Raw genomic sequence first — 12,093 nt, 5'->3', positions numbered from 1 at the left:
GGGGGGGGGGGGGGGGGTAAGGACCTTTTTTTGTTGTATTGTAGATAACTCTATCAAATTCTTAATTCTCCTAAATCTACATAGCTCTATTCTCATCCATGCTATGTTAAATATGTTAAAGTAGGAAATAGCTTGTTTAGGCTGTTCTGTAACAGATTTCATGGATTGATTGCTGAACAATGTCCCCTTTTTCAACATGCCTAGCTGTTTAGAGTGTTGTGTTACAGTTTCTGTGGGTGATTACTTGGATTATTTTTATCCTCTTCCACATCCTTAGGAAGCTATGAGGTTGTTGGTGTTTTCTGTGTCTATACATGTTGAAGATCCACAGTTCTAATGTAAAGGTGCTGGTGATTATTGGAACAGTAAAATACCTTTTGCATCTGAAGATTGCATGCATTTACCTAATGGCAATAATTTTTCAGGTTATAATTCCAGCTCCATTTTGGGTGAGTTACCCAGAAATGGCAAGGCTGGCTGATGCAAAACCTGTGATTCTTCCAACGCACATCTCCGAAAATTTTCTTTTGGATCCAAAGGTCCTTGAATCCAAACTGACCGAAAAGTCAAGACTGCTTATTCTTTGTTCTCCATCCAACCCAACAGGATCTGTTTATCCCAAGAGATTGCTGGAAGAGATTGCTCAAGTCGTAGCAAAGCATCCCCGGCTTCTGGTACAATACTCCTGAACCTAATAAGATGCACTTGAATCAGTTTAATGTTGCAAATATGTCACTCTTGAATTTTCTATGGCTTTCTCTGTTCAGGTGTTGTCTGATGAAATTTATGAACACATAATTTATGCTCCAGCAACTCACACAAGCTTCGCTTCTTTGCCAGGCATGTGGGAGAGGACTTTGACAGTCAATGGATTTTCTAAGGCAAGTCAATACCTCTGAATTTTCATACTAGTTTCTGTTCATTAATTTCATATGTCATGCATTCTTTCTCTTCTATCAAATAGCTCCTCCATATTTGTAATTTTTTTTTTTTGTTTTACTTCAAATAAAAGGGCCAGCCGGATCATTGTCAATATGCATAAAGTGGTAGGCCTCACTCTGAGAATTAACATTTAGATTGTGGGACTGTATAGGCCTTTGCGATGACTGGTTGGAGACTTGGTTATCTTGCTGGTCCAAAACACTTTGTGTCGGCATGCGGAAAAATCCAGAGTCAGGTATTTTTAATAATCTGCATCAATCTACCAACTAAGCTCTATGTATGATGCATTCTTTTGATTTCTATTCTACTTTTCCCTAATGAATCACTTTAGACAGATCACTTTACTTGTAATGCTTGTGGCGACAATATACTAGATATGTTTTGCTTCCATACCCAATTTTGGATTTTCAGAATTCTTTTATCCTGTTCTCCACCGTTGTCTCTAACTTTGAATATTCTAGGCCAGATATGATCCCAATCTCCAGTTGACTAGGTGGATTATTTTGATAGTTTGATCCATGTTACTATCATAAATTATGGCAACAGTTACTGTAGGCTGGGTATTAAGGATTGCTTGGTGCAGACTTGTTGATCTTAAGCTGTTTCGACAAAACACTTTCAATGTATGTCACATCATAGTTTTTGTGACTGGTTTCAAGATATGAACAAGTAAATTATTATGCAAATTATGAGTGAGTTGTTAACTTATGTATTCTTTAGTTCAGTATTGGGTTATTGAAAGAGATCTGATTTGAGTCTACTCTAGTTTGTTAATTCAAAGTCTGTTCCTAGTCCATCACTTGTGGATGTGTAATATAGTTCTTAATTGCAGCTATATGTTAGTATTTAAATATAACAAATTCTGAGAGGAGCTTGTAACATTTATAAGCAAAGTGATAAGGACCTTGAAATTTGCATTATGTATGTAAACTGAAGTTGCTTCTAGCATTTACAAATTTAATGATACCTTTGACCTGGAGTTGTTAAATATAACTTATATCGCCTCTTTTTTTCCCATAAGCCACTGTAAGTAGGGTAAATTTGAGAATGCTATGCACACAATTTGAATGCTGAGGCTGAATTGGAAGTAATATTGGAGGGGTATAATCTGATATGCCTGTGATGGGGACAAACACTCTACGAGAACCATGAAGCAGAATGAGGAATGTATAGTAAGATCATATAAACTTGTTCAAAAGAGGAAAAGTTGATACTCTAAGAGGTATTTTGTTGGAGTTGAAACTGCTAAAGATGCAAGCAGAAATGAGGGATCAGGGTTGCCAACTTCATATAGTTCAAATAATGATTGTTTTGATCAGCTGGTTAATTTTTATAAAAATTATAAAAGTAAATAGTAAAAATAGTTGGATTTGATCTATAATGGAAGTAGGTAATTCAACATTTCAAGATGCCCTTTTCCTTATAAAATACATTTTGAACTCCAGCTGATTCTAGTTTCCTTTATTCCAGTTCACTTCAGGTGCTAGTAGTATAGCACAGAAAGCAGGAGTTGCTGCGCTAGGACTGGGATATGCTGGTGGGGAAGCTGTTTCTATCATGGTAAAAGCATTCAGGGAGCGGCGGGATTTCTTGGTTAAAAGCTTTGGAGAATTGGAAGGTGTTAAGATATCAGAACCCAAGGTACCAACTTTAATTATCAATTTGCTCCTGCTTTTGGACAACTGATGCACTTTTCTGTCAGATAATTGTTCTTGCCCCTTTTCAATGCTCTTTCTTCCCCTCCTGATCATCATCATCACCACATTTTTCACTTGTAGGGAGCTTTCTATCTCTTCATCGATTTCAGCTCTTACTATGGAACTGAGGCTGAAGGATTTGGTAAAATTGAGAATTCAGAGTCTCTCTGCCGATATTTGCTGGACGAGGGTCAGGTATGCTTAATTGAATGCTGTTTCATAAAATATCTTTTCTCAAAAATTTAATTTTAGTGCTTCTCTTAGATTAATTGAGAAGGGATGGATGTTTTTTTCATGCCAATAAATTAAAAATCTCTGAGTGATTTCTTTATTGCCAATTTTGTAAGAAACTACTTTTTCACTCTATATGAAGTCCATAGGGAGTAAAACGTGTGTGGAGCAGTTCATTCTTCCTAATTGGTTAATGGCTGTACTGACAGGTTGCGCTAGTCCCAGGGGATGCATTTGGGGATGACAGCTGCATCCGTATTTCTTATGCAGCGTCCCTCACAACCCTTCAGGCGGCTGTGGAGAGAATTAAGAAAGCACTTCTCCTTCTCAGGCGGGCTGTCCCTGTTTGATGTAGATAATTACTCTACTACTAAGGCAAAATATTATGATTTCGTTGTTCCTTTCTTAGCTTCCAAAATGTTTATTGCAATAATTAGTTTGGGAAAAAGGATGACACGTTGGTCATCTTGGGGTTCATTTGCCTTGTTTTCCCCTGCTGGAGTTTGTATTTGATGGTAAAAGTGCAAACGAGGATAAACTTGGACATTAGCTTTGCATGACGTTTTCAGTGATGTATCAAATGTTTATATTATGTGCAACTGAAGAGCAATTGAATAATTCAGGTTGTGTGTGGCATTTCCATTATTGGCAATTGGCATTTCCTTGTGTCGTTTACTTCCGTACCGAATAAGAGAAAGCCAACACTTGTAATGTCGGGTATTAGCATATACAAAAATTTTTTAATGCTAAAACCAACAAACTGGGTAAAGCCGAACTCATTTTAAGTGTAGCTGTCATTTCCATGAAGGATCATTGGGTTCGACTGTCTATTCAAGTTTGTTGTATGAAAGTGGAGCTATCTATCAAGGAAATTCACTCTTGTTTGGGATTATGATTAGATTAAATCTATGTTTAAAGGATAACTAAATTGACTGGACAATTTTAGAACCATCTCTTTTGGGTTCTCCAGATACCAATATGCAGAATTTAGAAGCTACTTTCGTGTTGACAATTTCTCTCGGTCTGATTGTGACGAATACATTCACGTCATTGCGCACTAAAAAAAAGACCATGGTTTTCAATATTTACAATACTATCACTTGCTTGTGTAAAAAGTTATGTTAGTAGGACCTGAAATCACGTGGGTAAATATGGTTTACAGTTCCGTGGTGCCTTCTTTTGGTGGTAAACATATTCAGGTTAAGATGGTGGGGAATATTCTTGCCTAGAAGACTTGGCTTAAAACGTTACAACATCTTCATAATTAATAACTTAATGGATTGAGAAAGTTGAAATTTTCCCAAAGGTTTCGTCCAAGAGTTTCTCCTTTCGAACTCAAAAGCAATAGAAGAGCAAGAGAACGAGGAAAGGTAGTCCGTGTTCGTTGTAATAATATTCCAATCTACCTGGAATACCTTTAAATAGAACATCCTCAAGAAGCTAAGGACCCCTTCATTCAAAGCCTAAACATACATTTGACTTGAACTACAAGAAAATCAATCTCAGCAAGAATTCTCTTCTTCTATCTGCACTTTTCTCTTTTCTTCTTCTTACTTCATCCATTTAAGACAATCATGGTGATGACATTGAACCTGCACAAAAGCCTGAAACGGAAAAGACAGGTAATACCGATAAGAGACTTTGAAATGGAGGCTTATAATTCAGGAAAAGAAGGCATGATAGAGATTGTGTTCTTTGACTTGGAAACAAATGTGCCCAATAAAGCTGGGCAACGTTTCTGGGTATTGGAGTTTGGTGCAATTGTGGTTTGTCCCCAGAAACTTGTAGAACTAGAGATCTATAGCACGCTGATAAGGCCCAAAGATTTGTCTGTGGTTTCTTTGAAGTCAAGTCGATGTGATGGGATAACAAGGGCAGCTGTTGCGAATGCACCAAGCTTTGAACAAGTTGCTGACAAGATATTCAGCATTTTGAATGGTAGGGTGTGGGCAGGCCACAACATTCAAAGATTCGATTGCATTCGTATTAAAGAGGCCTTTGCTGATATTGGTAGGCCTGCACCAGAACCTGTTGGAATGATTGATTCTTTAGGGGTCTTAACTGAAAAGTTTGGCAGAAGATCTGGCAATATGAAGGTATGTACATAACATATATTTTTTGATGAAGTACGTACATAGCATATGACTGTACATTGAGAAGGTATATATCTCATGCCTCATATACATGCATGTTCTCTCCCGTAGTGTGTGCCCCATAGCTGCACGCTATGAGAGGGAAGATGTATATATTTGATCATGATATAATTATTGTTGTACATGAGGTTTTGCAACAAGTTTTTGTGACATTTAATGAATTTAATGCAACTGTCTAATCCATGATAGGTCAAATTAATGGTGTTCTTAGGTCTTTATGCAACTATGTGCTTTCTTTATTGAATCTAGATTACATGGGGGGTTTTTGTACTTATTATTACTGTAATTTCTCATACAATCAGAACAACCTTGATCCCTCGTCTCTTTTTGTTAGATGGCATCGTTGGCTACATACTTTGGGCTTGGGCAGCAAAAGCACAGGTATGGAAATAATTTGTCTTGTTTGTATACTTAAAATAATGCTCAGTCCTTTTTTTTTTCCTTGATAGAAATAATAATGCTTAGTCCTTTATTTAAATGAATTCATAATGATGGTTTTAACTTTAACTATGTTAAACAGGAGCCTTGATGATGTCCGAATGAACTTGGAGGTCCTCAAGCATTGTGCAACAGTGCTATTCTTGGTATGCACTAGATTTCCAAACTGGCCTTGATCTTAAAGTCTTTCAATTCAATTCATGCAACAATATACACTAAGATCACATATAAAAATGTTGAAGCTGTTAATTTTACTATAAAATATTTACAAATTGACGTGTTAATAATTGTGCATGATTAATAAATATTACATCAACAACATAATAAATAAGATTTTTAACTACTTTTCTATTTTGTGTTTATTGATACATGAGTTAGTTATAAGACGTAGATAATAAAATTTATAGTATTGATTGTGGTGTTATGGTATTAGGAATCAAGTCTCCCAAACGTATTGAACGGCAAGTGGCAAGGCTCTCCAACAATTATGACAATAAGTAGAACAAACGGAAAATTGCAATACAGAGAAGAAGCTAGCCAGAAATCTCCCCAAATTAGTTCTATTGGATATCAGAAATCAGTTCCCTATACAAGAGGAAGTTTGCGAAAGGTTTTAATTTCACTTTTCTCTTGTTATATATTGTGCATGCATGGTTAATCATATGTAAAATGACACTTACAGTGACAAAATGAATGTCACAACTGAAAACAGGTGACAGAGAGAGTATGAAATCTATTGTGTAAAGCTCAAGGAAAACAAACCATTAACAGCTTACTCAAGCATTCTCACACGCTGCTACGTTGAATCAGATGATCAAGGCATGCATGTCCATCCGACTTTGTTTCTTATTTGAAACAACGGAGTTCACGTAACTTTCAACGGTGGAAGAAAAAAAAAGCTAGCTCATGTTCAAGGTGTTCATTTTTCAATTGAAATGGAGACTCTACACGTTTCATGCAATGGAGGATGACGAAGTGAAGTACATTAAAGAGAGCTCGTCCCTGTTGGAATGCACAAGTGAGGACGCTGAAATCATCAAAAAGATGCACTACAAGAACACCAATCAATTTGTTTATCCTTAATTTAATTGATTAATTAGGTCATTCTTTTTTCAAGGCGGTTCTTATCTGGAAGCCACTTGTATATATGTTTTTTTTTTAATCATTTACTTTAATTAAATTCATTGTATATATGTTACTAACTTGTCATTCACTATAAAAAAGGGGGTCATAAGCGCTTTTTTTTAGCTACGTTTACAAAAAAAAAAAAAACGCAGCTATAGCTAATTTATAGCTGCGTTTTTTAGAAATGCAGCTTCAATTGCTGACCTATAGCCACATTTTTGTGTCTTTAGCCGCATTTTTTGTGATAGGCCCTATTGTTGCGATTAGAAAACGTGGCTATAGGTCCAACTGAATAAAAAAATTTTCATTTTAAAAAAGATGACCTATAGCCATGTTTATAAAACGCGCCTATAAGTTAAGTCTATAGCCGTGTTTCTAAGCGTTTAGAAGCGCAGCTATAGGTTCACTTGATTTTTTTAAAAAAAATAGACTACCTATAGTGGCGGTTGGAGCCGCCGCAATAGGCCTGACCAAAAAAAAGGAATTTATCTATTGTGGTGGTTCAAAACGACTGCTATAGGCTGAGAATAAATAATAATAATAAAAAACCAAACACTCTGATCGATCAGATCAAGCTTTTACTCTCAACCTCTCTCACTCTCACATCTCAAGCTCTCTTACTCTCCTTGACGCTAATTGTCGACACCGCCGATTGTCTCAAGCTCTCACCCATTTCCCTTCTTTATCTCCACTCCACCGGCCACCACTGAAAAGTTTACGTATGACTCTCTTCACATGGAGCATTACAAAACAATTTAACTCATTTCCTTGTCCAATTGATATTATTTTCCCAATAATTTTTTTGGTGGAAGCATATCACCCAATTTACGCTGAATTGGATTATTTTCATTTTATTATAAGAGTTGCACTCTCAAGATATTTAGACCTCAAATTTTACTATTAATGTCAATTTTATGCTAATTATAAAATTTAAGCCCAATTGTCTATATGATTAGCCCATTACTTTAAACTAGTATGTAACACCGTGTATATACATGGGTATAATTAAAAACAATCACAATTATATGGTTCAAATTATACTTTTTTTTTTTTATTATTATAGAATATGTTCAAATTATACATGGTATTAGCTTGACTTTTTTTAAACTGTACATTTCTAAAATATGTAATAATTTCTCATTATATATGTGATTTACAATTTAACTTGTTTTAGACTTTGGTTTTTGCACTCAATAATTCACTTGCCACAAAAATTAAAAACTTAGATGAACACATGGTGGAAAATTAGACTCCAATTAAAATCCAATTTAGAATCGAATTAGATTTGGACTCTTCGATTTTTACACTTAATAATTCACTTGGTACAAAATTTGAAATTAAATGGGACATGTGGTGCAAAATTGAGAATCCAACTAAAATTTTATTGGATTTTCTCTAAGTTTTGGCTATTAATATATATATATATATATGGGGTAAATGTATTTGTTTGATAATGGTTTGGGTTTTTGTTTGATAATTTGAGAATTGAGCAAAAACCTTAGTTAGCTATTGTGAACGTAAAGAAGGTGCGGTGTGGTAATGTGATTTTGGGTTCTAATTGCAAGATTGGGAAAAAGCTAGCGGGCTCCTACTATTTCAAAACACAATTTTTGTGATTTTAAAAATGCAATTGTGTTAAAAAAAAAAAAAATGCTTGCAAAATTGTAAACTCATTTTTGTTACGCAACCAAAATCTATTTTTCTATAATTATGTTCGACCCTAAAGAGAGAAAATTGGAAGACCTTAACAATGAGTTTCACCTTATGATCCTAAAAAAGTTAAATTACACTGTGCTAATCATATTTGTTTTAGGGCCAATTAGTCTAAGGATGTTATGGGTGTTTGGTTGGGGTGAAAAAAAAAAAAGAATGAAAAACTCTTTTGTTTGATTGAGAAGAAAAATGAGAGAATAGAAAATGAAGTTTGTATCAATTGACTCTCATGCCGCTATAACATAAAAAATAAAAACCAATGTGGAAGGAAAGGGACATGGGTAATTTTCCATCAAAGCCCACATTCTCCCCAAAAGAAAACAAAACCTCTCAAAATGTGCGCTGGGAAGAAACCAAAATCAGCCCTCTCCCCTAACCAAACACTTATCATTCCATCTTCTCTCCTATTTCTAGGCAAAATGGTAAAATATTACTTATTTTCAATTAAATATTCAGTAAAATAATATTATTACCAAACTATCTAGCAAAATAACACTTTTTTGGAACTTGATATTATGAAAATCGAGTTCTGTTTAAAACTTAATATTACCAATATCGAGTTTCATATGTGTTTTGCCATGGTGGCAGGCATTAATGTGGCTTTTATGAATAAAAATGCCATGTGGAAACTCTGCTAGTATTGAGTTCTTTGCAAAACTTTTTTTTAAAATAAAGTGGAACTCAATAATATCGCGTTCCACTGCAACTAAACCCAAAAGCAGAAGACTCTGTGAGACAAGATTACTTGCAGATGCTACTTCTGTGAGCACTGGTGGAAAAAATCATATAATAACTGTAAATATGTTGTAAATATACCCACCGGCCCCCTAGGATTTTAAGGAAAAAAAATAAAAGATTACAACTAGTTTTGTTAATCTCTCTTTTGAAATTTGTTTGGGTCTCCCTCAAATTTTAGTACTGCTTCAAAAAAAAGCCCGAACAAAATTAATACAAAAAATAAAATAAAACATTTGGCCCTTTCATTATCCCAAAACTCCTCCAAATTCTAATAGGCTAATAGCAAAAACATCTTTAACAAGTTCCCAAATTAAAAATATCTCAATTTTTACTAAAAAAAAAATTCAAATTGATTAGGGAAACAAAAACAAAAACACCCTTACGCAGCCTCCATTCTCCAAGGACTCGCTTGACAACTCCACAACTCTCTCATGCTCCACTCCATCACTGGTGTTGGCTTATCAGAATGAAGTAGTACTATCTCCCTCTAGCTCTATGCCTCTATCTATTCGTGTTTGAGATTACAAATTTCTTTTGCGACTTGTCTAGGTATGGCCGTATGGGTATGTCAATGACAAACCAAAACAAAAGAAAGACTAAAACACTGTAATATTTTGATAACTGTACAACTTGCATATTAGCGTTGTGAGTCTTTTGACAACTTTGTTTTTCCATTTTTTCTATTCCTTTATGTGTCAGGGGACTTAGAATGTGTTGTTACTGTTATCTTTTTTTTTTTTTGGAGCTATTCCATAACCGTTTATAAGATATGTGGTTTACAGCTTGCAAGTTGTAATCTTTAAACTTACTGTTTATTATATTATTTTATATTTATCAATTAGTTTTGATAATAGTGATTTGTAATTTGCTTTATTTATCCAATATTTAAATTCAGCTCTTCTACTAGTACAAAAGCATCTCCAATAGATTAGCTAAATCTATTTTTTGGAGAACAAACTTCAAAAATCAGCTCCAACATATTCTTCAAATGTAAAACTTTTCCAAAATTTTTTTGAAGTTGCTACAGTGCTTCTCTAAATATAGAAAACACTATAACAATTTCAAATGAATTTTTCTATTTAAAAAAATCATACAACTCAATAAAAAACAATTCTTTCTCTCTCCTCTCACAACGGCTACAAACATTTACAACGGCTACAAAAAAAAAAAAAAAAAAAAAAAGACAGACAGCTAGCAATGGTGGAGCAAGCAAGATTCTGCACCCGCCTATGTCCTTCAATCAACGATGGAGCAAGCAAGATATCTCTCGCTTGTTCTTTCTTTGTTTCTCATCACATAGAGAGCTAGAGAATGTTCTAGAATCAAGTAGAAAAAGAAAAAGGGGAGAGAGAGAGAGAGAGAGAGAGAGAGAGAGAGAGAGAGAGAGCTAGAGAAAGTGATTTGGAATCAAGTAGAAAAAGAAAAAGAAGGGAGCTAGAGTGGGTATATGTGTGTGGTGGAAGGGAAAAAAAAACGTATGGATGAAATTGAAAGAAAATATAATATAAAGAATAAGAAATGATAATTAAAAAATGCTATCACAATATTTTCAAAATAAATCTTAAATAACTGTGGGGCCCAGCAATTCGTGGACCAGGCCCATTTGCCCTTAGAAAGTCCGAGGGCCCAATCCGAGGAGAACTGTGGCCCAAGCTCCATGACGCCGAGTACGGACCAATTTTTGGGAGGCAGCCGAGGACAGTCTAGTCCTCGGCAGGCCCATAATCCGCCCAGAATAAAGGGATAAATTCGTAAGGAAATCCAAAATACCTTGGGGCGATTACCCTAAATACCCTTCTGGATAAGGCCCAATGCCTGGCAGAACCGTACTCTACAGCTTTATCAAGTCATCCCCAACAATTTCGGGATTAGACTGATGGGTGGGGCCCAGCAATTCGTGGACCAGGCCCATTTGCCCTTAGAAAGTCCGAGGGCCCAATCCGAGGAGAACTGTGGCCCAAGCTCCATGACGCCGAGTACGGACCAATTTTTGGGAGGCAGCCGAGGACAGTCTAGTCCTCGGCAGGCCCATAATCCGCCCAGAATAAAGGGATAAATTCGTAAGGAAATCCAAAATACCTTGGGGCGATTACCCTAAATACCCTTCTGGATAAGGCCCAATGCCTGGCAGAACCGTACTCTATAGCTTTATCAAGTCATCCCCAACAATTCCGGGATTAGACTGATGGGACCAATGTCAGTATTTGTAAAGACTGACCCTACACGTGGACGAAGGACATCGAACGCACACTAGTATAAAAGGAGAAGTAAGTGAATCTAGCAGAGGGAGGCAAAAAAAGGGAGACTTCATGAGGAAGATCGCCGGAACGATCCATGCACAGAACAGAGAAAGTCCTCCGTTGGACAGCCGGAAAGGACCACAAGGGCCCTCGGATCAAGTCCGAGGATCCCATTCTCAGAGGTGGCAGTATGGCGGGGCTTTAAACGTTTAGGCCCAGTCCATTTTCCACAGGGATCTTTCTGAAATCCAGACCGGACCATCCCCCCGTGACCAAGCCCAAGCTTTTCAAGCCCACTCTCTACAAATCGTATTGTGAGGGATCTCTCCCGCGTGAACCCTAAGATGTCACTGGGCCGCGCAGGAATCGTGTCCCTACAATTGGCGCCGTCTGTGGGAAGCATGCGCGCTTGGCGCAGGTGGCGGTGGAGTCAACTCTCTACTAAGCAAAAATTCACGGAGCTTCCTCCGTCTCCTTTGACGTGCAGCTGTTGTTCCGACATAAACTTCTGCTAGAGGCTACTCCTTGCAGCGCCCATGGCGTAGGCAACCCTAGGGGCTCTTGGCCTCAAGCCGGCTCTCCCCGCCCTGATCTAGGGGCTTACATCCGAAAAACAAATCAAAAGTTTTGGACAGAACCAAGGCCTTGCATGGTCCACGAACTCAAGCCTGTGGGAAACCAAACACAAAAAAAATAAATCTCGTAAGTTTTGGACAGAACCAAGGTCTTGCATGGTCCTCGACTCAAACCTATGGGGAAACCAAGTACAAGGAGATGAAATCAAAAGTTTTGACAGAACCAAGGCCTTGCATGGTC

General features: G+C 36.6%; 2 protein-coding genes across 3 annotated transcripts; both read left to right on the top strand.

Moving 5' to 3' along the window:
* The first annotated feature begins 16 nt into the window (after positions 1 to 16).
* On the top strand, positions 17 to 3,515 carry LOC115973736 (bifunctional aspartate aminotransferase and glutamate/aspartate-prephenate aminotransferase-like). The gene is made up of 6 exons (XM_031093984.1): positions 17 to 674; positions 768 to 881; positions 1,094 to 1,177; positions 2,413 to 2,583; positions 2,721 to 2,834; positions 3,080 to 3,515. The coding sequence occupies exons 1-6, from the start codon at positions 315 to 317 to the stop codon at positions 3,218 to 3,220; spliced, it is 984 nt and encodes a 327-aa protein (XP_030949844.1). The 5' UTR covers positions 17 to 314; the 3' UTR covers positions 3,221 to 3,515.
* Positions 3,516 to 4,226: 711 nt separating this feature from the next.
* Positions 4,227 to 6,592, top strand: LOC115973737 (protein NEN4-like). 2 transcript variants are annotated; one of them, XM_031093985.1, is made up of 5 exons: positions 4,227 to 4,966; positions 5,358 to 5,404; positions 5,544 to 5,607; positions 5,895 to 6,071; positions 6,272 to 6,592. In XM_031093985.1, the coding sequence occupies exons 1-5, from the start codon at positions 4,445 to 4,447 to the stop codon at positions 6,332 to 6,334; spliced, it is 873 nt and encodes a 290-aa protein (XP_030949845.1). In that variant the 5' UTR covers positions 4,227 to 4,444; the 3' UTR covers positions 6,335 to 6,592. The 2 variants fall into 2 exon arrangements, with proteins under 2 accessions (XP_030949845.1, XP_030949847.1); XM_031093987.1 differs by having other exon boundaries at positions 6,174 to 6,359.
* Positions 6,593 to 12,093: the final 5,501 nt, after the last annotated feature.

Source organism: Quercus lobata, unplaced genomic scaffold (genome assembly GCF_001633185.2).
Source record: "Quercus lobata isolate SW786 unplaced genomic scaffold, ValleyOak3.0 Primary Assembly Scq3eQI_171, whole genome shotgun sequence".
Lineage (NCBI taxonomy): Eukaryota > Viridiplantae > Streptophyta > Magnoliopsida > Fagales > Fagaceae > Quercus > Quercus lobata.
The sequence above is the reverse complement of the archived record's forward strand: the minus strand, read 5'-3'. Positions and strand labels throughout refer to the sequence as shown.